This window comes from Sander lucioperca, chromosome 24 (genome assembly GCF_008315115.2).
Source record: "Sander lucioperca isolate FBNREF2018 chromosome 24, SLUC_FBN_1.2, whole genome shotgun sequence".
Taxonomy (NCBI): Eukaryota; Metazoa; Chordata; class Actinopteri; order Perciformes; family Percidae; genus Sander; species Sander lucioperca.
In genome coordinates, this window is record NC_050196.1 from 17,290,163 (window position 1) to 17,315,629 (window position 25,467).

The window sequence follows — 25,467 nt, forward strand, 5'->3', positions numbered from 1 at the left end:
ACGTAAAACAGTATTATCTTGCGCATGTGCAGAACGGATCGTGTACCGACAACAACAGCAAAAGGTTGGAAAAAGCGTCAGCACAGGAAAAAAAAGGGGCGGGACTTCCGTTCTCTTCCGGACGGGGCTTTCGTATCAAAATGGCGCGACGTCTGACTGGCGCGAGGGTGTCAGGCTCTAACGGTCGGTGTGTGGGAGGATTCACTTGTCGTATCAAGTTGGATTTAAACAAAAACACAAACGAGGAGCCGTTAAACAGACCGAGGAGCGGACATCAGGACCAACGGCCGACACACCAGCTGCAGGTAAAACCGTTAATTTAGCTACGCAGAGCTGGTTGATTGGCGGGAGGCTTCACTCTGCTATATTTATTTATGTTTAAATCATCGGTTTTATTTAATCATAACACAGGTGAACTATAACATTTAATTATGGTACTTGTTTTATATTTTATCTGCTCAGATTAATTAAATCAGATATAAAAAAAAAAAAATCTTTTCATTTTATCTCATTGATTTTTTTATGAAAATGCAGATTAAAAAAAGTTTTAAGCCTGGAATCAAGGCAACCAGCTACAACATGGACCGTGACCATAAAACATTTAATTCGGCTCAGAAAGATATTTTGAAAAGGGCAAAAAAAAATAAGTTAAATGAACAAACTGTAGCTACATAAACTTCAGTTAGTAGCTAGCTAGCCGATGTCGCTGTTACGGTTGGGATTGTGGGTAATGTAGTATTTCTTCGTGACATCGCCGATATGTTAACGGGATTTTTTACTTCCCGAATCCCGATGTTGAAATCTATGAGCGCAGTAGTTTTGTAGTAGTATTGTAGCTCCCAGTGGTGTGTACCCTTTGGAGGATGTGGGGTTCAGCCCGCCCTCCCCTCTCTGTGTCCGGCAGCATCTCCCCCCGTCGGACCGTCTTCTCTCCGCGGAAATTCAGTAGGATATACCCGCTCACCGCGCTCTAATCTCGGCTTCCCTTTACGCCTGCAGCCGCTCGGAAACATTTCAAACTTCTGAACATTCCACTCGGGTTCACTCGGTTTTCTTCGGAGCTTTTTTCTCCCCCGGAGTACCCCGATGGTTGCTGTTTCCTGCTGCGGGATAATGACCTGATTAAGAAGGTGATCATAATGATTGATTAGGATATTTATCAATGTTATATTCTGTGTTTATGGCAGAACATCAGACTTGTATTTTGAAACGTTTACACCCCCGCAAAGTGCTGACATATTAAAGCAAGAATAATGAATCGATCAACATGAGTTTGAACAGACAATGATTCAGTCAGCTCTGTTGTTGTGGTGTTTTTGGGACTCTGTCTGTTGATGTTGCCATGGATACCTGAATCAGTGCTGAACTCTGTGTGACTGTTAATGAAGTGAAGCTCTTTAAAATTCAGCGAATGGATGGACACATTAACAGGAACACAGTTTCAGGACATTCAGGAGTTTTTCTATGTGTGTGTGATCGTGCTGAATCTTACTCAAGTAAAAGTTTTTAAAAGTATCAGCATCAAAATCTACTTCAAGGGCAACTTTACGCAAGTTTTTTTGTCTTAGTGACTTTACTTTGCGTCTAGTAAAAGTTCTGTTGTTGCTGCTGACAGACTCAGATTATTATTCTAAGTTTCTGACAACATTATGAAAGGATCCCTACAGAGATAGACCTTTTAGTTAAAGAGGAAGATCCTTTTTTTTAAACAAAAAACATAAGTAAGCGTTCGCTAAACCCACCAGACTCCATGTAAATAATCACTACTTTTATCATCGTAAAACACACTTCATTCAAAGTGGACAGAAACTAAATAAAATTATCAAAAGCCGTCTTGGTTCATCTTTCAACAATCACCACTCTGGTTTGGTTGAAATTAACCTTTAATTCACCCATTTACATGTGGAGATATGCTGGCTCTATACACGCTAAAAGTCCTGATTATTTACATGGAGTCTGGTGGAATATGCTGGCTCTATACACGCTAAAAGTCCTGATTATTTACATGGAGTCTGGTGGAATATGCTGGCTCTATACACGCTAAAAGTCCTGATTATTTGCATGGAGTCTGGTGGAAATATGCTGGCTCTATACACGCTAAAAGTCCTGATTATTTGCATGGAGTCTGGTGGAAATATGCTGGCTCTATACACGCTAGAAGTCTGATTATTTACAACTTTTTATCTGCAGTATGATGCCGAACATGAAGTGGCTTTTGCTGATGCTGCTGTCCTGGCTCCTCCTCTTCCTGTCGCTGCTCTGTCACATCCTGGACCCCAGATCTGCCGCCGAGGCCGGACTCACCAGAGCCAAAACCCTCCACATGTTGTCTGTTCTGAACCGCAGGATGCTGAAACCCACTGGCGTCTCGGAGACGGAGCTGAGAGAGAGGACGGACTACAGGTCCAGGTCTGAGGACTACTACAGGTAAACACAATCACCAGCTTTTCATTTACTCATAATGTTTGTTCAGTTTTAGCACAATTCAGTAAAGAAAAGATATGTACAGAGTACTTAAAATGCACTAAACGTATCTGTCTAATTTACCTCGTGTCTTCCTGTCGACCAACAAGCAACTTTTTGTTTTTCTGGGTCAAAATTTAAAACTAAACTTTTTTTTTTTTCCAACATTTTGTTCTTTTTCGAGACTTCATATTTTTTTTTTTTTTTTTTTTTTATGTTTTTGTTGATTTTTTTCCCCCCTGCGTTTTAGAAGCTTTTTCCGAAATTTTGTCACTTTTTTCCAATTTTATTTTTGTCAATTTTTTTAAAAATGTTTTTTTGTCGTTTTTTTTTCCAACTTTCTTTTATCATTTTCCTTTTTCAAATGCTATAAAATTGACTTAAACACCCAAATTCAATGAAAGTAGTGTAGGAGCCACATATTGGCTATTGATTATTGTGTTGTTCCCTGATGTTGTGGGCGGTTTCATGACGGTTTGAGTGGAAGTGATAGTCTATTGCACTGGTTCTCAAGCTTTTTTCAATAATGTTCCCCCTTTGAACAGTGTTTTTAAGTCATGTACCCCCTAACCAGTGTGAATAATTTTTGGTAGAAAAAAAAAAAACAAAAGTCTCTATAAAGAGGAAGAATACAGCGATGTCAGAGATAGATTTACTAAACAACAGCCTTGGACCTGGAAAATGTTTAGATGATGATGGAAAAACGACAAAACCTTGGAGAAAGACGGTAGAGAGAAGGAAGTAAAGGCAAGAATAGGTCGGAAATAATAATAAAAACACAGTAGAAAGAAGGAAGGCAACACTAGGGCGACAAAAATGACAATTCAAATGAGAGACAAACTGAAAAAAGCAGAAAAAAAAGACAGTAGAGGTAACTACAGCCTTGGAACTGAAAAACATACAGCAAAAAATGTCACGGACCCCCTGCAGTCCTCCAGAGTACCCCTAGGGGGACACGGACCCCCTGCAGTCCTCCAGAGTACCCCTAGGGGGACACGGACCCCCTGCAGTCCTCCAGAGTACCCCTAGTGGGACACGGACCCCCTGCAGTCCTCCAGAGTACCCCTAGTGGGACACGGACCCCCTGCAGTCCTCCAGAGTACCCCTAGGGGGACACGGACCCCCTGCAGTCCTCCAGAGTACCCCTAGGGGGACACGGACCCCCTGCAGTCCTCCAGAGTACCCCTAGTGGGACACGGACCCCCTGCAGTCCTCTAGAGCAGCGGTCCCCAACCCCCGGTCCGCGGGTCATTTGGTACCGGGCCGCAGAGAAAGAATAAATAACTTATATTATTCTGAACGATGTTTTATTTTGAAAAATGACCGGATTCCCTCTGATACATCCGTCTATGACTCACTCTTGACGCTTGTCTCCGTCACGTGATACGTTGCCGCTAAAATCAAACCCACAAGCTAGCAAAATGAGTAAAAAACAAACGTCTTTGGAAAGTTTCTTTACGAAGGGGAAAAGGCCCAATGAGGAGACAGAAGAAGAGCCTACGACTTCCAAGAAAAAGAAAGCTGCATTTAACAGACAATACCAGGAGTCCTACTTAAAATATGGATTTATCACGACCGTCTCGTTGCAGAGAAACAAGCTCAGGGCTCCCATTGATTTAGCGTTATGGTGAGTTGTATTTTTCATGCACTTTATATTTGTTTTTGTGTTGTATCTTATTTTGAAGGCATGTTTAAACATTACCATAGCGACCAGAGAGTGTTAGGGGGCAGAGAGGATGTTACTCATGTTATGTTGTTGGCGCGATGTTACGAGGACGTTGCTAATAAAGTTGCATACGAGTACACAGTGGATTCACGTTTATTATTATAAATACCACAGTTTTTATGCCGGTCGTATCATTTTATTTTGTGTATTTATCCGCCACACCTTAAAGGCCGGTCCGTGAAAATATTGTCTGACATTAAAGCGGTCCGTGGCGCAAAAAAGGTTGGGGACCGCTGCTGTAGACTACCCCTAGGGGGACACGGACCCCCTGCAGTCCTCCAGAGTACCCCTAGGGGGACACGTACCCCCTGCAGTCCTCCAGAGTACCCCTAGGGGGACACGGACCCCCTGCAGTCCTCCAGAGTACCCCTAGGGGGACACGGACCCCCTGCAGTCCTCCAGAGTACCCCTAGGGGGACACGGACCCCCTGCAGTCCTCCAGAGTACCCCCCATTTGAGAACCACTGGTCTATTGGTTTGCTTCACCTGTGCACCTGTTGGTTTTTTGGGCGTTGACGGAGAGGGGGTGAGCCTGGGAGCTAAAACTTTCTGTTGACCGCATCACACTGCATTAACGCAATTATTCTACTCACAGGTAATAGTTACATTTGGTAACTGCAGTGCTAAGTGTATTGTACGTGTGGAAGAATAAAAATCATTGCAATACAATCTGGAGCGCGTCACAGGGTGTCTCTCTGTGTTTAGCCCCTCGCGGCAGCACTTTTTGGACTGCTTACAGCCGCAGTAAGTAGTGAACTGATCATTAATTTTACATGTAAAGAGCGTTGTATGGAACCATCCATGTTATTTCTTTTGACAATTTGGTTAAAGGAAACCCAAATTTCTGATATAGAAACTTTTTGAACTTGACTCGAGGACAACCGGAAGGTTAAGAAAAGATATGTACAGAGTACTTAAAATGCACTAAACTAATTTCCCTGAAAACACACTTAGTGTTCAGCACTAACATGTGTTAGTTAAGCATCAATAAAGGATTTTAAATGTACTTTAATAATAAGAATAACAAGAATTTAAACATTTTATTCATGGGCGTATTACTCGACGCTCAAGAACATTTTAAATGTACAAATAATAAAAGATAGAAAGATCAAACGGATGCACAGCACAGACCCAGCAGACAAGTTGACATTTCTATCCCTCCTGTTTCCTCGGGTCAAATTTGACCCATTTTCAAAAAGTTTCTACATCAGAAATTTGTGTTTCTTTCAATCAAATTGTAATTAGAGATGCACAGATTACAACTTTCTAGGCCGATTCTGATTTTCTTTGTTAGACCAGCTGATACTGATTTTAGCCGATTCCGATTTCATTTTTTCTAACCACTTTACACACACACACACATTTATTTTCTATCTTTTCTTTAATAGAACATGTGTTGAACAGATAAATGATCACTATAAAATAGAACTATATAAATTACTCCTGGTGTGGGACATTCACACACATCTAAAGAGCAATGTTAGAACCATTTCCTTCTTTTCACATCCAATATCCAACTAAAGAAATGTGATTTAGGTTTTTGGTGTCGTCCCTCCACGCCCTACTTTCTCCTTGCAGGTGTTGCATATTGTAAACTTGTTATCTTCTGCACACACGCTGAAGAATTCCCAAACAGCTGACATGTTGCAGGTTAATTCACCAGGTTCCTACATGTGGAGAATAGCGCCGACACACGCTTCACACCGCGAGCGGGTACGCGCCACACACGGAGGAAAAGTTGAGAGAAAGGAAAAAGAGAGCGTGCTGTGGCGTCCGTGCTGTGGCGTCCGTGTGTGCGTGGGTCCTGGAGAACTGTAACTGGTATAACTTATGTTGTCAGTTAATTGTAGCGTTGACCAGCATGAAATCACCATATGTCAGACTGACCTGCCGGTCGCCGGTCATGGCCGAGCACGTGAAAACCGGCCAATCGGTGCATCTCTAATTGTAAAAAAATAAATAAATAACGTGGATGGTTCCATATAACCCTCTTCACAAGTTATATAAATAATCAGTCACTACTTTCATTGAATTTGGGTGTTTTAGTTAATTTTATGGCATTTGGAGAGCTTAGAGAAAAGTCCCGCACACTGACCATTACGCAAGCAATCATTTATTTAGAAAAATACAACGTTTGGGTCTCAGACCTTCATCAGGTAAATTCACACATTCACCTCAACCAGGACCTGTACCAGGACCAATCAGGTCCGGCTCTTGAATGACGTCATTCATTCACAAAGTGGCGCTCCCATCACGGACCGTGAACAGGAAAAGGCCAAAACAATGCCACTCAGTACATTTAAAAACAATGGATAATCAGACCAGTTATGTTATAGGCTCATGATCAATGCATTCTCATTAGCCCAGTATCCAGTCCCTCCAGAAAAACGTGATTATGCGATCGCATAATTCAATGCATAATCAGCGGGGGCGCATTTCTTCAAATACGCCGCACTTACGCCGCATAAATTGCCAATTTCAGCGCAAAATATGGAGGGCTTGCATGATTTCATAATCCCCGCATTTTCTTTGCAAAAAAGTCACACATATCTTAGCATGAAGTTGAAAAATGTTGCGTTTACTTCACACAAGAGCAGCCGTTTTCCCCTGTTGCCATGGAAACTTTATGAAGTGATGTAATTACGCGACGTGAACATCATCGAAAAGCTGCAAACCCCGCGATGAAGCTATGATGGAACCGCAGTATTTGCAAGTTCCCGCAATTTCATCACATAAAATTGCATAAATATCCCGCATATTCCATCACATTTTTTTAAGAAAACGTGACGCATAATCAAGGATTTTTGCCACAACAATCACAAAAAAACTCTGCATTTTTCTGGAAGGACTGATTATTTTTCTACTCTTAATCAGAGAGGACTCAGTCCATCCAAAAGTGGATCATTACATTGGTTAAATCCCATTATAACGGTCATTATGCACCTGTACAATGAACAGTTCCTGACGATAAACTAATACGGAAAATTGGAGAGAAAATTGACAAAAGAACTTCGGAAAAAGAGAACTTCATGAAAAGGGACGAACGTGGAAGTTTACCAGTTTCTTAAATGTGAATATTTTTTAGTTTCTCCTCTGAATCTTCCTTCCTTCCCTTCCTCCTTCCCTGGGTTCTTCCTTATTTATTCCTTCCTTTACATTCTTCCTTCCTTTTTCTTTCATCCTTCCTCTTCCTGTCCTCTCTACCTTCTTCCCTAAGTACTTCCTTTCCTCCTTCCTTCCTTCCTTCCTTCCTTCCTTCCTGCCTTCCTTCCTTCCTTCCTTCCTTCCTTCCCTCCTTCCTTCCTTCCTTCCTTCTTTCTTTCCTTCCTTCCTGCCTTCCTTCCTTCCTGCCTTCCTGCCTTCCTTCCTTCCTTCCTTCCTTCCTTCCTTCCTTCCTTCCCTCCTTCCTTCCTTCCTTCCTTCCTTCCTTCCTTCCTTCCTTCTTTCTTTCCTTCCTTCCTGCCTTCCTTCCTTCCTTCCTGCCTTCCTTCCTTTCTTCCCTCCTTCCTTCCTTCCTTCCTTTCTTCCTTCCTTCCTGCCTTCCTTCCTTCCTTCCTTTCTTCCCTCCTTCCTTTTTTCCTTCCCTCCTTCCATCCTTCCTTCCTGCCTTCCTTCCTTTCTTCCCTCCTTCTTTCTTTCCTTCCTTCCTTTCTTTCTTTCTTTCCTTCCTTCCTTCCTTCCTTCCTTCCTTCCTTCCTTCCTTCCTTTCTTTCTTTCTTTCTTTCTTTCTCCCTTCCTTCCTCCCTCCCTCCCTTCCTCCCTCCCTTTCCTTCCCTTCCTCCTTTACGTACTTTCTCTCTTACGTCTTCTTTCCTTTTTCTGTCCGTCCTTATTTATTCTTCCTTGACTTCCCTTCCATTATTCCTTCCTTCCCTTTTCTTTCCATCCTTGCCTTCTGTCTTCCTCCTCTTCTTTTCTTCCCTACCTCCTTCCTTTCCTCTTTCCTTCCCTCCTTAGTTGCATTATTTTGTCCGTTCATTGTCGTCTTTTACAACTTTAATCTCAGAGAATTTCTTTCTCCTAAATTGAGTATTTTTCTTGCATGACTTGCATTTTTTCTTCCTCCTTTTCTTGCTTTCTTCCTACCTTCCTCTTCTGTTTTCCCTCCTCTGATCCATCCTTCTCTTGTCCCTCATATTCTCCCAGTCTTGCTTTTCTTTTCTCTTCCCTTCTTCCCATCCGTCCCTGCCTCCTCTTCCTGTTTTCTATCCTTCCCTTTTCTCCAGTCTCTAAATATCTGATATACGCGTGTAAAATGTAGGCTACATCGTATGTACACTTAGAGTAGCAGTGCATTGTGGGCAATTTTTAGTGGACTATATAGTGAATGAAATGAACTGTGGAGAATTCAAACACTACTACAACATGGTGAACACACTATTTAGACACACACACACACTCTCTCTCCATGATGGGGAACGGTTTCCAATCCGTTTAGTTTCCTCTGGTGTAATGAGACTGATCTACCTCCAGGTCTAGGTCTGAGGAGATCCTGGTGTAATGAGACTCTGATCTACCTCCAGGTCCAGGTCTGAGGAGATCCTACAGCGCCTGTGGAGCGGGAACCTGACGGCGGCGATGCTCAGTCCACGTCTCCAGAAGGAGCTGAAGCTGCAGCTGCGCTCCCTCCGGCATCACGTGGCGCCGCGGGGGCCGAGCGGGCAGCGCCGTTCGGCTCTGCAGCTGTCCTGTGATCTGAAGCGGAGCGCCAGAGTCCAGACCGTGGACGGAACAGAGGAGCCCTTCCTCAGTCTGGGCTGGGCCTCTCTCGTGCCTTCAAAGGTAACTTCAGTATTTTGTTTTTATCTTGACCATATTTTCAAATGTTCAGCGTCTGTTAGCGTCCACTAAAGATGCTGTTCTCGCCGCTGACAGGCTCAGTTTATTATTCTAAGTGACGACATTATGAAAGGATCCCTACAGAGATAGACCTTTTAGTTAAAGAGTAAGATCCTTTTAGTTTAACATCAAACAGCCCCGAAATCACCATCACCAAACTACACCAGACTCCATGTAAATAATCAGGACTTTTATCATCGTAAAATACACTTCATTCAAAGTGGACAGAAACTAAATAAAACTACCAAAAGCCGTCTTGGTTCATCTTTCCACTGTTCCAACAATCACCACTCTGGTTTGGTTGAAATAAACCCTTAATTCACCCATTTACATGTGGAAATATGCTGGCTCTATACACGCTAAAAGTCCTGATTATTTACATGGAGTCTGGTGGAAATATGCTGGCTCTATACACGCTAAAAGTCCTGATTATTTACATGGAGTCTGGTGGAAATATGCTGGCTCTATACACGCTAAAAGTCCTGATTATTTACATGGAGTCTGGTGGAAATATGCTGGCTCTATACATGCTAAAAGTACTGATTATTTACATGGAGTCTGGTGGAAATATGCTGGCTCTATACACGCTAAAAGTCCTGATTATTTACATGGAGTCTGGTGGAAATATGCTGGCTCTATACACGCTAAAAGTCCTGATTATTTACATGGAGTCTGGTGGAAAAATGCTGGCTCTATACACGCTAAAAGTACTGATTATTTACATGGAGTCTGGTGGAAATATGCTGGCTCTATACACGCTAAAAGTCCTGATTATTTACATGGAGTCTGGTGGAGATATGCTGGCTCTATACACGCTACAAGTCCTGATTATTTACATGGAGTCTGGTGGAGATATGCTGGCTCTATACACGCTAAAAGTCCTGATTATTTACATGGAGTCTGGTGGAAATATGCTGGCTCTATACATGCTAAAAGTCCTGATTATTTACATGGAGTCTGGTGGAAAAATGCTGGCTCTATACACGCTAAAAGTACTGATTATTTACATGGAGTCTGGTGGAAATATGCTGGCTCTATACACGCTAAAAGTCCTGATTATTTACATGGAGTCTGGTGGAGATATGCTGGCTCTATACACGCTACAAGTCCTGATTATTTACACGGAGTCTGGTGGGTTTGGTGATGGTGATTTCGGGGCTGTTTGATGTTAAACTAAAAGGATCTTCCTCTTTAACTAAAAGGTCTATCTCTGTAGGGATCCTTTCATAATGTTGTCAGACACTTAGAATAATAATCTGAGTCTGTCAGCGGCAACAACAGAACTTTTAGTGGACGCTATTTGACGGTTCTCCATCAATACTGGACCAATTTCAAAGAGTTTTGTTCACATTAGTCACTCAGACACTAAAACATGGGAATAAAGGGCGTAGTGAAGTAACTTCCTGTGTCCCTTCAGGGTCTCCAGGCGTCTGAGTTCCAGCGCTGCGCTGTGGTGATGTCATCCGCCGCCGTCCTCAACTCGGGGCTGGGAGCCGAGATCGGTGAGACGCTAGAACATCTCAAATATGGAAAAAAATAAAATGACAAATTATTGAAATTTTATTATTAAGAACAATTATTACAAAACATATTTTATTAAATAAAAAAAAATTTAAACTAATATTTTTTTTATTTTTTATTTTTTTTTATTATTAAATTTTAAGTAAATTTTTTTTTACAAACTATTACATGTTTTCAAGATTAAATCAAAGGCAATTACATTTCAACAATATTTAAAATTAAATTAAAAAAAAAAGGAATCCATTAAAACTATGTGAAAAAATTTCAAAAAACAAAAAAAATCACATTACATTTTCAACTTTGGTCATATTATTTAACAAAATGATCTGGTATAAAAATAAAAAATGTGAAAGCTTTTTAAAACCATGAGTTGTTTGATGGGTGCAGGTGTAGTTTGAGTCTCTGACCACCAGAGGGAGCCACTTACCTTCTGTTCCTCTCCTGTCGGACTCAGATTCCCATGATGCAGTTCTTCGCTTCAACGCGGCTCCGACTAGCGGCTTCGAGAGAGACGTGGGCAGCAAGACCACGATCCGCATCATCAACTCCCAGGTACATGTAACTAAGTACATTTACTCCAGTACTGTACTTAAGTCCAAATGTTGAGGTACTTGTACTTTACTTGTTTTATTCTAAATGACAATAGCAACAATAGAACATCCTGGAATGATTAGACCATTGAACACACAACTGTTTGGAGAGAGAGACAGAAAGGAGAGAGAGAGAAAAGAGAGAGAAAGAAAGACAGACAGAAAGAGGGAGTCAGAAAGGAGAGAGAGACAAAAAGGAGAGAAAGACAAAAAGAGGGAGACAGAAAAGAGAGAGAGATAGAAAGAGGAAGTCAGAAAGGAGAGAGACAGAAAGAGGTCAGAAAGGGGAGAGAGAGACAGAAAGAGGGAGTCAGAAAGGAGAGAGAGACAGAAAGGAGAGAGACACAGAGAGAGAGAGAGAGAGAGAGAGAGAGAGAATCGTGTCCACTTTCTAAACGTGAGGATTTTTCTTTAATACTTTAACTACATTTTCCTGATGATATTTACACACTTTTACTGAAGTAGTATTTTCTCTGCAGGACTGTAACAGAGTATTTATACAGTGAAGTATTAGTACTTTCCCTGCAGTAATCTGATTACTAGTTCCAGCGCTGGTATTGAGTTTCCTGTGTGTTTTCTTCTTCTCTTCTCTCTAAGATCGTGGCCCGGCCCGAACATGCGTTCAACCACAGCTCGTTGTATCGTAACGTTACTCTGCTCGTCTGGGACCCGGCTCGGTACTCCGCCAACCTCTCCGAGGTAATCTATTACTTTATTAATCTGGACATGACAACGGCACGCTCCTCCGTATCTTTTAAACAGGAAACTAAAGACTAAATCTCTTTTAATCGGGCTTTTATTTTGTAGTAATTGTATTTTATTTTGTAGTAATGGTATTTTATTTTGTAGTAATTGTATTTTATTTTTTAGTAATGTTAAATCTCATTATTGTCAGTGTTAATAATTGTTTCCGTCTGATATCCTGAATCATATCGCCATTGCAGTAGAGCTCAACAGTGACCGCACACTTTTTTTATTCATTTTTAAAGATTTTTTTGGCTTTTAAGGCCTTTATTTGAAAGGACAGATTTAGGCATGAAAGGGCCGCAGGTTGGAATTGAACCTGTGGCCGCTGCGGCGAGGACTGAGCCTCTGTACACGGGGCTCACGCTCTACCGGGTGAGCTACCCTGGCGCCCCGAACCGCCCACTTTTTTAACGGCTGTGTGGTGCTTTTTTCCCCCGTTCAGTTAGCTTCATTGACGTTTTAGAAATTGCTGATATAAAGAGTTTTAAGTCTGTAACCATGACAACCAGCTACGAGACGAACACTGAGCATACATTTGATTTGGCGCAATTTTTTTAATTTACCAGACCGTGTACAGAAACTCTCATAGACTTCAATGGCAGAAGCTCAATCAGCAAGTTGGACCAATCAGAGACGTTGCTGTTACGCTTAGCATTGTGGGTAGTGTAGTTTTTCTTAAAACAAGGTTGATTTCATACGGACTTCTAGCTTCTACAACCATGTAGACATTATGGGATGGTTTAGACATTATGGGATGGTTGAGACCATAGATACAGATGGTTGAGACATTATGGGATGGTTTAGATATTATGGGATGGATTAGATATTATGGGATGGTTGAGACATTATGGGATGGTTGAGACATTATGGGATGGATTAGATATTATGGGATGGTTGAGACATTATGGGATGGTTTAGTCCTTAAGGAGAAAATAAATGGGATTTTTACTTCCGCCACACACTGTTGAGCTCTATATATAATTACATATTTTCCTAGATATATATAGATATATATATATATAGATATAGATATATATAGATAGATATATATAGATATAGATATATATAGATAGATATAGATAGATAGATATATATATATAGATATATATAATCAATAAATAAAGTTATTACTTTATTACGTCATGTAAACGCCTCCCTGAGGCCAGAAACACATTTATTTTAACTCTGTTAAATCAGAAAATTAAATTCCTTTTTTATTAATTATCAAAATAATTTAAAATAAAATGTGTAATTTAAAGAACTTTAAACTTTACTTTCAGTTGGGACTACATTACTTACAATAGTGTTTAAAAAATAATAAATATTAAAATAATCATTAAAGTTGTATAAAAGTGAAATTAAAATTTTAAACTATGTAAAAAAAAATAAACCCTCAATGAATCAAATTTCTTTTTCAAATTTTATTTTATTAATATTCATATTTTTAAACACTTTAAACTCAGTTGTAACTACATAACTTAGAATAGTGTCTAAAAAAGATGTTTGAAGCTACAGAAAACAAATTTAATTTTAAAATTATGTAAAAATAAATGTTATATGTATGTATTTGTATATATAAATATGTTAAAACCTCTGAAACATGTGTTTTGTGATGTTTTCAGTGGTTCAAGCAGCCGGACTTTGATCTGTTCTCGGGATACGTGGAGCGGCGGCTTCGTCACCCCGAGCAACCGTTCTACATCCTGCACCCAAAATTCCTGTGGGGTCTGTGGGACCGTATCCAGGACAACACAGAGGAGAGGATCCAGCCCAACCCGCCGTCCTCCGGGTTCACAGGTACACACAATACACACAGAGTACACACACAGTACACAGTAGATTAAATATTAAATTTAATGGATGTAAAAATTTAAAACTAAAGACAAAAAGTCTGATTTTAAATGTTAAATTTCATTTTTTTTCTTAAATTAAAAATTATTTAAATCTAGTTTAGTAAAGTAATTCAAACGTAAATTTCAAAAGATTTAATTACAAAATATTTTTAATTATTTTTTAAACCGAGAAACAAATAAAAACTCAGTTTAAATGTAAATGTATTGAAATAAAATTTAATTACTCAACTACTGTATATGATGGAAATGTGAACACTATTATAAATAAAATTGTATTAATCTTTTATTATTAAATAATTAATAATATAATAAATATATTAAATAATTAAATAATAATAATAAAGTTATACTTTAAATATGTGATTTTTATTACTACAAAACTTACAATTTTTATTTTTAATGTTTTAACTGAAAAATAATCAAAATAAAATAGTAATTGTAATGTTGAAAGATTTAATGAAATAAAATAAATGTTAAGCTACATTAACATTTTTTAATTCTTTTTTAAATTATAATATAATTATTAAAAAAAATGAATTGACGAAAATATCTAACAAATAATTGTGTATGTTAATTACATTTTTTTTTATAAAAAAACGGTAATTTAAAGTAAATAAATGTCAAATATTCATTAACAAAACAATTTCTAAATAAAAGTAATATAACAGTTTCATTCAAAAGTAAATAGAATTTCTCATAAAAGTAATTAGAAAATATTTGTATTTTAGAAATAAAAAGAACCAGTCTCACAGAACTTTATTTAAATTTTACAACAACAGATGTTTCAACACAAACAAGAGACCATAGAAAAATATTCACATTTTATTCAGGCACACAAACGTGTGTGTGTGTGTGTGTGTGTGTGTGTGTGTGTGTGTGTGTGTGTGTGTGTGTGTGTGTGTGTGTGTGTGTGTGTGTGTGTGTGTGTGTGTGTGTGTGTGTGTGTGTGTGTGTGTGTGTGTGTGTGTGTGTGTGTGTGTGTGTGTGTTAGTTAAATAGTGAAAACTTCAGTGAACGTCTTGGTCCCCCTTTAGCTCACCCAGTAAGAGCGTTTGCTCTGTGTGTCTTCTCTCTTCAGCAGACGCCGGTTCAACTCCAACCTGCGACTCTAAAACAACATTAAAACACAGATGTGTTTGCTAGAAATATAACTTTTAAACATTTTGTCAATACAAATACTCAATATTTAATATGTTTAAAAGTTAAACTGATAATTAAACTTTAAAAATGTTTGAATAGATACTTTGCTAATTTAAAACAGAGTTGTGTATTTTTTTAAATATAAGTTTAGTGTTAAACATCTTCATTAACAATGAATAAACTATTTAAATGTATATTTTTTATGTTGCTTGAATAAAAACTTGCAAGTTTAAAATGTTGGGATTAAGTTTGTTATGAACTATATTTATTAAATGCTTAATTACACTGAAAGACAATTATTTATATTTTATCTCTAAAGGTTTATAATTTGTCTAAAAATTTAAAATGATATATTGTATTAAATATATTTAGTCTCTTATCAGCTTTATTTATTAGGATTTTAAATAATATATTAATAGAATATAAATAGTATAAATAATATCAATATTTTGTTGAATTTTTCAGTTTGCTGAAATACATTTTTTTTTTTAAACCAAATTAATTTTATGAATACATTATTAATACGAGTTGTGCAGTTTTCAATTTTAATATACTAGTTTTTGTGGTAAAAATCTTTTTAATCTCTTAAATATTGAATTATAATTATGATTTATTTTTGTTATGTTTTAATAAACTAAGTTCTGGATGTTTAAAATATTAAACTATTATATAAAATATATTTAAGTTTATAAAATGTTAAAATAATCAGAAAGTTAAATATGTGTAACATTAGAAATTAATTAACACTTTATTTAAACACTATACGACTTTTGTATCTAGTTTATATTAAATATTAATTAATCTGATTCATAATAAATAAATATAAATGTTTGTATAAATTATTTAATTAATAAAATGTATCCATGTCAGTGTTTGACTTATTTACTGAAATAATCTGTTTAATTCAACATTTTAAAATTAATTTTCATGACCTTTTTTTGTAATTTTAATGTAAAATCTTAAGTATTTTATTTTGAAAAATAAAACAATTACTCTGATTTGTTGGTGTAATTTTATATATATATATATATATATATATATAAAATTTTTTATAAACTTAAATATTAATGTAACATTTTACATATTATATATATATATATAAACATTTTAATTTTCACATTTTTGAAAAAACTTTCGTGTTTATCTTTATAATTCTTCCTCTAAGTTTTACTTTTGTATATTTTGTATATTTCTGTAAACGTGTCCGTCTGTCTAAACGCGACTCACCGGATGACATCACAGCGGCGGCTCGGCAGCGTTTGTTTCGTCCGTCGCAGCGGCGGGGAGTGTTGTCGTGGCGATGGCGGTGGTGGTGGGGGGGGCGGGGTCACAGACTCGGCGGTTGAGCTGCACCACGGTGGTCTTTGACTGCATCGAGGTCGGAGCGTTCTCCGTCAGCGCGTGATTACATCCCAACAGCAGCAGGAAGCAGCGGTAGAACTGGAAATCAATTAATCACCAGTTATTAATCACCAGTTATTAATCACCAGTTATTAATCATCAGTTATTAATCACCAGTTATTAATCACCAGTTATTAATCACCAGAACAAATCAAACATCTGCTACGATCCTGCTCGCCTGAAATAATAGTGTCTGTGTGTGTGTGTGGTTGTGTACAGTTGTGTGTGTCTGTGCGTATGGTTGTGTGCGGTTGTGTCTGCGTAGGTGTGTACGGTTGTGTGTGTGCGTGTGGTTGCGTGCGTGTCTGTGTGTGCGCGTTGTCTGTGTCTGTGCGTGTGGTTGCGTGCGTGTGTGTCTGTAGGTGTGTGCGTGTGGTGGTTGTGTGTGCGTGTGGTTGCCTGTGTGTGCACTTTGTGTGCGTGTGGTTGCGTGCGTGTGTGTCTGTAGGTGTAGGTGTGTACGGTTGTGTGTGTGCGTGACTGTGTGTGTGTGTCTGTGCGTGTGGTTGTGTGCGTGTGTGTCTGTAGGTGTGTGCGTGTGGTTGTGTGTCTGTGCGGTTGTATGTGTGTGCGTGTGGTTGCCTGTGTGTGCACTTTGTGTGCGTGTGGTTGCGTGCGTGTGTGTCTGTAGGTGTGTACGGTTGTGTGTGTGTCTGTATGTCTGTGCGTGTGTGTGTGTGTGTGTGTGTGCGGTTGTGTGTCTGTGCGGTTGTATGTGTGTGCGTGTGGTTGCGTGTGTGTGTGTCTGTAGGTGTGTACGGTTGTGTGTGTGCGTGTGGTTGCGTGCGTGTCTGTGTGTGCGCGTTGTCTGTGTCTGTGCGTGTGGTTGCGTGCGTGTGTGTCTGTAGGTGTGTGCGTGTGGTTGCCTGTGTGTGCACTTTGTGTGCGTGTGGTTGCGTGCGTGTGTGTCTGTAGGTGTAGGTGTGTACGGTTGTGTGTGTGCGTGACTGTGTGTGTGTGTCTGTGCGTGTGGTTGTGTGCGTGTGTGTCTGTAGGTGTGTGCGTGTGGTTGTGTGTCTGTGCGGTTGTATGTGTGTGCGTGTGGTTGCCTGTGTGTGCACTTTGTGTGCGTGTGGTTGCGTGCGTGTGTGTCTGTAGGTGTGTACGGTTGTGTGTGTGTCTGTATGTCTGTGCGTGTGTGTGTGTGTGTGTGTGTGCGGTTGTGTGTCTGTGCGGTTGTATGTGTGTGCGTGTGGTTGCGTGTGTGTGTGTCTGTAGGTGTGTACGGTTGTGTGTGTGTGTCTGTATGTCTGTGCGTGTGTGTGTGTGTGCGGTTGTGTGTCTGTGCGGTTGTATGTGTGTGCGTGTGGTTGCGTGTGTGTGTGTCTGTAGGTGTGTACGGTTGTGTGTGTGTGTCTGTATGTCTGTGCGTGTGTGTGCGGTTGTGATTTCCTCACCGCAGTTTGTTCATTTTGGATTTCAGAACAGGATGTAAATATAGATTATGTCAAAATCTCTTCTGTCTTTTTACTGAGTGATATGTGCGATAAGGTTGTTGAATATCGTGATAACAATATAACCTTCGATATATAACCAGATATTAAAGCAGTTCTCCTAAAACACAACAAACTGCTCGTTGAATTCAAAACTAATGAAAGGAAATCATTTCTAACTTTATTATATTGAACAAATTGAACATTGTGCTGATTTTTCACCCTGTGATGCATAGAAACAAACACAAAGTAGCTTTTCAGAATAAGAGAAATGAGGCTGAATTAATTAAACACAGATTATTATTATTATTATTATTATTATGGTTTACGGAGAGGAAGAATAATTAAGGATTTTATTATAATATAATAAAATATATATAAAAATAAAAATATAATTATATATAATATAAGCTGCCACGATTACTCCAACAGCTTGTTAATGAAGTCATTTTGTCCTTAAAAACTCTTCAGAAAGCATTTTCTAATTTGCATCTAATTTAAAAAATATATAAATAAAATGAAAGTAACTTTTCACCAAATATAATTCCTCAAAATATTATTTTTGGCAGAATTAAACTTCAGAGCCTCTTCTATCTTTATAACGGATCTCCAAAATAATAATAATTTTAATTTTTTTATTTAAGATGATTGATTATTTTATTTTATTTATTTCTATTTAACATTTTTTTATTTTATTTGATTATTTTTTATTCAACATTTTTTTATTTTATTATTTTTTATTCAACATTTTTTTATTTTATTATTTTTATTCAACATTTTTTTATTTATTTAATTATTTTTTATTCAATTTTTTTTTTTATTTATTTGATTATTTTTTTATTCAACATTTCTTTTAATTTGATTATTTTTATTCAACATTTTTTTATTTATTTGATTATTTTTTATTTTATTTTCCTTTTTTTATAGTCTTTTACATGTTTTAATAAAGGTATGTTTGTTCTCTCTCTGTGTGTGTGTGTGTGTGTGTGTGTGTGTGTGTGTGTCCCAGGTATCGTGTTGATGATGTCACTGTGCCATGAGGTCAGCGTGTACGAGTTCCTGCCGTCCGTGCGTCGGACCGACCGCTGTCATTACTACGAGTACTACCAGGACGCGGCGTGCACGCTGGGCGCGTACCACCCGCTGCTGTACGAGAAGCTGCTGATCCAGAGGATCAACGTGGGGGGGCGAGATCAGCTGACCGCCAAGGGGAAGGTCACGCTCAGCGGCTTCAGGACGCTCCGCTGTCCCACCCCGTCCGAGTTTAAAGGGTAATTTACAGGTTCTTTTCAACCTGGACTCTGTTTTGTCATGTTTTTGTGTCTCTCAGCGTCCACTAAAAGTTCTGTTGTTGCTGCTGACAGACTCAGATTATTATTCTAAGTGTCTGACAACATTATGAAAGGATCCCTACAGAGATAGACCTTTTAGTTAAAGAGTAAGATCCTTTTAGTTTAACATCAAACAGCCCCGAAATCACCATCACCAAACTACACCAGACTCCATGTAAATAATCAGGACTTTTATTATCGTAAAACACACTTCATTCAAAGTGGACAGAAACTAAATAAAACTATCAAAAGCTGTCTTGGTTCATCTTTCCAATTCACTAATTCACATGTGGAAATAATGCTGGCTCTATACAAGCTGAAAGTCCTGATTATTTACATGGAGTCTGGTGGAAATATGCTGGCTCTATACACGCTAAAAGTAATGATTATTTACATGGAGTCTGGTGGAAATATGCTGGCTCTATACACGTTAAAAGTAGTGATTATTTACATGGAGTCTGGTGGAAATATGCTGGCTCTATACACGCTAAAAGTAGTGATTATTTACATGGAGTCTGGTGGAAATATGCTGGCTCTATACACGCTAAAAGTAGTGATTATTTACATGGAGTCTGGTGGAGATATGCTGGCTCTATACACGCTAAAAGTAGTGATTATTTACATGGAGTCTGGTGGAAATATGCTGGCTCTATACACGCTAAAAGTAGTGATTATTTACATGGAGTCTGGTGGAGATATGCTGGCTCTATACACGCTAAAAGTAGTTATTATTTACATGGAGTCTGGTGGAAATATGCTGGCTCTATACACGTTAAAAGTAGTGATTATTTACATGGAGTCTGGTGGAAATATGCTGGCTCTATACACGCTAAAAGTAGTGATTATTTACATGGAGTCTGGTGGAAATATGCTGGCTCTATACACGCTAAAAGTAGTGATTATTTACATGGAGTCTGGTGGAGATATGCTGGCTCTATACACGCTAAAAGTAGTGATTATTTACATGGAGTCTGGTGGAAATATGCTGGCTCTATACACGCTAAAAGTAGTGATTATTTACATGGAGTCTGGTGGAGATATGCTGGCTCTATACACGCTAAAAGTAGTTATTATTTACATGGAGTCTGGTGGAAATATGCTGGCTCTATACACGCTAAAAGTAGTGATTATTTACATGGAGTCTGGTGGAGATATGCTGGCTCTATACACGCTAAAAGTAGTGATTATTTACATGGAGTCTGGTGGAAATATGCTGGCTCTATACACACTAAAAGTAGTGATTATTTACAGTCTGTCAGCGGCAACAACAGAACTTTTAGTGGACGGAAACTGACAAAAACTTGCTTAATATTTGTCAAAGATTGTTGTTCCCATGAGTCACTTAGATACTACAACATGAGAAAACAGGGCCCAGGTTGAAAAAAACAAAAAAGTTACCCTTTAACGAGCATCAGAGTTTGGACTTGAGGTGGAAAATAAATGTTTTTGTTTTGGTCTGTGAATGTCAGACCAATTGTGCTGCGTTCAGAAGCTGCTGGGAGATTTAAACTCCTAAAACGAGTTAAACATTACACTGCCACGATTACTCCAACTAACAGCAACTATTTTTTGTTATCAATGAAGTAATTTTGTCAGCAAAAAATTAAAAAGAAATTCTAATTTGCACTTAAATTGCACTTGCACTTAAAATAAATGTAATTCTCACTTTTCACCAAATCTAATTATCCTCAAAATGTTATTTTTGGCAGAATCAAACTTGGGTGTCCGTTCACACCGGCTGTGTTTCCAGCTGACAGCGTTTCACACGTTCGTTAACTCGGACTGAAAGGACTTCATTATTATTTTTCTGTCTCTTTGTGAAACCAGGCGGCCGTGACAGTTATAAATAAACCCAGGGGCCCCTGAATGCATCGTTAGAGACTTGATACGCTGCCAATGTGTGTTTTGGGCGAGACAATTAAATGTTTGAACAACTCAGGCGTTAAATTAAAGACCAAACCTGCTTCATGAAAGTCTGTTGAGTCGCTGTTCAACGTAAAACTCAGATCTGAAGCTAACAGGATCTAACTTTTTGAGATTTAATCCATCAACATATTTGTGTTAAATGTAATTAAATGTGTTAAAAACAAACAGAGGTTTGGTGCTGTACGTTGATGGTTTTTTATGTTTGGAGGAAAACTAAATAAACTGCCAGTTTGAAACACCTGTGTGTCAGAGTTCATCTGTCCACACTTTAGCATCTACGTTAGCATCTACGTTAGCATCTCTATGAGTGTACTGTCTCTTTAAGAAGGATCTAAATTATTATGAGTAAGCATGCAGAGCACTTTTTATACTTTAGTAATTTATTTACACATTTTAAAAAATATTCAGACTCCTGAAACGTTGGTGTGTGTGTTTTTATTTTTTTTTTACTTTTCACAAAAATAAATTTGGAGATTTTTGTATAATTTTTTTTTTCCTCAGCTTAATTTTTTTCCGTTTTTATTTTGAATTAGCATTTTTTCTAAAATAAATTTAAAATATTTCACAAAAAAGAAAAAAAAAACTATTATCAATTTATCTGAAAACTTTATTTGTTTATTTCATAACTTTCTCTGATTTTATTTAAATTTTTATTTACATTTTCTTTCATTTTACTTTGAAATTTGGGCTTTTTGTATTAATTTATTTTTCAAATTAAATTATTCCTGATTTTTATTCTGAATTTAATGTCATTCATTCTTTCTCCTGGTCCACGTTTTTATTTTTTTAAACTTTTCACAAAAATAAATTTGGAGCTTTTTCTATTCATTTGTTTCTCAGCTTAATTTTTTCATTTTTATTTTGAATTTATTAACATTTTTTTCCTCTTTTATTTCATTTTTAAACATTTTTCAAAAAAGAAAAATGCTCTTTAGTTTAGATACAGAACATGTAAATTCCATTACTTTTTTCTCAATTTCTCTGAAATCGTTTCCTGTGTTTTATGACTTTACTTCCTCTGATTTATTTTCGTTTTTATTTACAATTTATTGACTCTTTTTTTCTACTTTGAAATGTGGGCTTTTCTGTATTAATTAATTTTCTAATTTTATATTTTCATAACATTTTCTGGACATCAGGGCCCCAACCAGCCACCCAGAACTCATCTGCCTCACACCACCAGCTTTCACCCGATCCACCCCTCAGTCCTGATAGAACGGGCCGCTGCCTGGCATCACCCCCCCCTACCTCCCCAGTCATACTGGTCACCCCGACCACCCAGCCCAGGGTCCCTAAACAGATCCCACTCAGACTGTTCCTCCCCACTCCCACAACGGGCTCAGAAAGTCACATGGGGCCCTGAACCAGTCACCCAGATATCTCGACCTTCCCAAATCCGCAGCTTGCACCAATCCTACCCCTCACAGAACAGACATTCCTACTCCCCATTTCCCCTGAGAAACCTACCCAGCTCAGGAAACCTAAACAGGTACCGACCGACCCAGAATCGGATCCTCAGCAGGCATCGACCACCTCTCCACTAGTCCCTCGTATCAAGAAGGCGGACACCCAACTGTTAGCACAAATTCACGTACCCTCGCCCAGCCAGACCGTGTCCCAGCTCCCCCACCCATTCTCCCCATGACCTCTCACAACTCTGTTTCCATTATCATTGATGACCTCATTTCCCCTCTTTCCCAAACACCCACAGGTCACGCTGGCATCCAGACTATATAGACTGTTAATATTAATGGACAGAGCATGTGTGACGTCACCCATTAGTTTGTGGAGAGCTGCTGGGAGTCGTTGAGTTTGCCGTTACGGGCGCAGCCATCCTGGTTGGGGATGTGATGATTTTAGACGAGAGGGAGGAGAGAGGGAGGAGCTGCTCACACTCTACGTTACACACTTTCACTGGCAATCACATCATAGCCACGCCCTAAAACACGCCCTGCTTTATCGCAGATTTTAAAATCAACGAGACCATAATTCACTAAATGAACATCATTCTGTGTTGCAGAAGACTTAAAACTAGCGATTGAGACCATCAACTCATTATGAAAATGTTTACTGAGGTAATAAATTAAGTGTGTGAGTCACTTTGTCATAGACTTCTACAGAAACCAAACTCCTTTTGCAACCGCACGTGTCGCCACTTCCACATTTGCAGCACCTGGCCAAACCCCAGGGGGTCAGCTTCTCCTCACAACGCATACCTCCTATTCTGATGCTACCGAGCCATCACCCCCCGTTAGCATCCCATTGACTGCCATTCATTTTGACGTCACTTTGACAGAGAATAACTTTACATCTGAAGAGTTTAAAGACTGTATTTGTCCATTGTTTATTTCTAAAGAAACACGACAATGTATAAAAGGCTCCATTACCTTGTAGCTCACGTTATGGCTCCGTAGCAGACGTTTTTATAAAAATAGGCTAACGATTGGGTCATAACCACGAGACTTACTGTCTCATAGTAGAGGAATTACCGTATAGTACAGGAGAAGCTCTCAGGCAGTTTGGACTTCCATTAGCTGTTTAAGTTTAATTCCTAATGTTAACTATCATTTTAGTGATCAATAATTAGCCTGTGTCTATGTTATCTCCTTACATATACCTACGCTCTCCGTCTCTGCTAGATTGGGAATGATTGAGATTTCTCTTGGCACAGCTACCAGAAGACTTCCAACTTTCAGACAGGTTGCTCACGTCACATCTACGTCTTCAAGCTCAGTTGGAGGCTGCTCAGTAACGCTCAGCCATCACCGGGAAAGAGACTTCACTGGTCTCCGTCCAGAGACACGGGACCTGCTGCTCCATGTATATACTGTCTATGGCCGAACCGGATGCTTTGTTCATTAATATTAACAGTCTATGGTCCAGACGGCCACGTTTTTGGCAGGACGGACTCCGGGAACCAGGATAGTGGTCTGTGATAGAAGGGTAACCTCCATGATGAAAGGGACTCAGAAGGCCAAAACTGCCCACCATGAGAAAACCCAATCTGAACCCTCATCACACTCGCCCTGCCCCGTTTCCCTGGATACCAGCGTCTCTGTAGTCCAGACTCGCGTTTCTCCCTCCTCTTCCTCCCTCCCTCCATACCTCTGCTCACAAAAAAATACCAACCCACCAACCACATGGCTCACCGACTGGTGGTCTTAATTCTGGGCGACTCCAACATCAACCGGATTCCATCTCACTCCAATCCCAAAATCTGGGAGTTTTTTAACTGTATGGTCAAGTTGGTGGTGGAGTGGGTCCCAAAATTAATTTTTTTTAAATTCTGAATTTAATATACATTTTCTCAAAACATTTAACAAAAAGAGAAATTCTCTATAGTTCACATACAAAACTTCTTTGAAATATCTGAATTTATTTACTTTTCTTAATTTATTACATTTTACTTTGAAATCTGGGCTTTTTGTTTTTTTAATTTCGTTTCTAATAAAAAAAATTCTGTTTTTTTTTTTTTTTTTTTTTAATTTTTATTCAGAATTTATGGTCTTTTTTAAAAACATTTCACTAAAAGAAAAATAATTTTAGTTGTACTTTGAAATATCTCATCAGATTTTTTTTTAAACTTTTTTCTCAAATATTTTATTAAATTTGTTTTCTGACCTTTTCATTTTTATTTAGAAGTCTAGTTACTTATATGTATAATTACATTTTATATTTTAAATGTGGCTTTCTATGATTTTTCTAATTATTTTTCTGACTGAAAGAATTCTCAATTATTGTCATTTTATTTTGAAATTTTTTAATTTTCTTTTTAAACATTTCACAAAAAAAGGTCTTAAGTTAAGATACCATTTTTTTTTTACTTTCTGACATTTATTTACTTAATTTTTCTAAACATTTAAATTTTTTCTCATTTTATTTTTAAACTTTTCTGACTTTTTCTAAATTGTTTCATTCAATTATTTAAACTTTCAATTAAGTCTAGTCATTTAATTTTATGTTTTTAAATTATGGGGCTTTATTATTATTATTAATATTTTTTCTGACTTTAAAATTTAATTAAAATTTAATTTTATTTTGAATTTTCTTTTACACATTTCACAAGAAGAAAAATGCTCTTTACTTTAGATACAAAAACATGTTTAACTGTCACATAAGTCAGGTATGTGACAGTTAAACATGTTTTTGTGAAATGTCAGATTTCACAAAAAGAAAAATGGTCTTAAGTTAAGATACCATTTCTTACTTTACTTTCTGACATTTACTTAATTTTTCTAAAAATATTTATTACATTTTCTCTCATTTTATTTTTAAACTTTTCTGGCTTTTTTATTTTTCTCAATTGTTTAATTAAATTATTTAAATGTTAAATTAAGTCTAGTCATTTCATTTTATTTTTTGTAATTATGGGGCTTTATTATTATTATTATAAATATTTTTTCTGACTTTTTAAAAAAAATTCTCAATTTTGTCATTTTATTTTGAATTTTCTTTTACACATGCCACAAGAAGAAAAAATGCTCTTTCCTTTAGATA

At 37.8% G+C, this 25,467-nt stretch overlaps 2 protein-coding genes across 7 annotated transcripts in view; one reads left to right on the forward strand and one right to left on the reverse strand.

Annotated features, from left to right (window-relative positions):
- Positions 1-114: 114 nt before the first annotated feature.
- On the forward strand, positions 115-19,109 carry LOC116044405 (beta-galactoside alpha-2,6-sialyltransferase 2-like). Of its 6 annotated transcripts, none has more exons than XM_035998386.1 (9): positions 115-305; positions 2,191-2,308; positions 2,375-2,427; positions 8,713-8,971; positions 10,446-10,530; positions 11,004-11,101; positions 11,737-11,838; positions 13,509-13,683; positions 18,723-19,109. In XM_035998386.1, the coding sequence occupies exons 2-9, from the start codon at positions 2,192-2,194 to the stop codon at positions 18,986-18,988; spliced, it is 1,155 nt and encodes a 384-aa protein (XP_035854279.1). In that variant the 5' UTR covers positions 115-305; position 2,191; the 3' UTR covers positions 18,989-19,109. The 6 variants fall into 6 exon arrangements, with proteins under 6 accessions (XP_035854279.1, XP_031147395.1, XP_031147398.1 ...); XM_035998385.1 differs by lacking the exon at positions 115-305 and adding an exon at positions 866-1,130 and having other exon boundaries at positions 18,723-19,108; XM_031291535.2 differs by having other exon boundaries at positions 116-305; positions 2,191-2,427; positions 18,723-19,108.
- The window catches only part of LOC116044406 (opsin-3-like), a 14,688-nt gene continuing 3,958 nt past the window's right edge, over positions 14,738-25,467 (reverse strand). Inside the window, exons 4-5 of the mRNA XM_031291540.2 lie at positions 16,107-16,319; positions 14,738-14,847 (exon numbers count right to left, since the gene is read on the reverse strand). Of these exons, the coding sequence (XP_031147400.1) occupies positions 16,116-16,319 (204 nt within the window). The 3' untranslated portion in view covers positions 14,738-14,847; positions 16,107-16,115. The remainder of the gene's footprint in view (positions 14,848-16,106; positions 16,320-25,467) is intronic.

Bases quoted from the DNA above. Each gene is read 5' to 3' on its own strand.
- LOC116044405 (XM_031291535.2), top strand. From the start codon at position 2,192: ATGATGCCGAACATGAAGTGGCTTTTGCTGATGCTGCTGTCCTGGCTC. The intron at 10,531-11,003 runs GTGAGACGCTAG...TGTCGGACTCAG, and splicing joins GGGGCTGGGAGCCGAGATCG to ATTCCCATGATGCAGTTCTT. The intron at 13,684-18,722 runs GTACACACAATA...TGTGTGTCCCAG, and splicing joins GCCGTCCTCCGGGTTCACAG to GTATCGTGTTGATGATGTCA.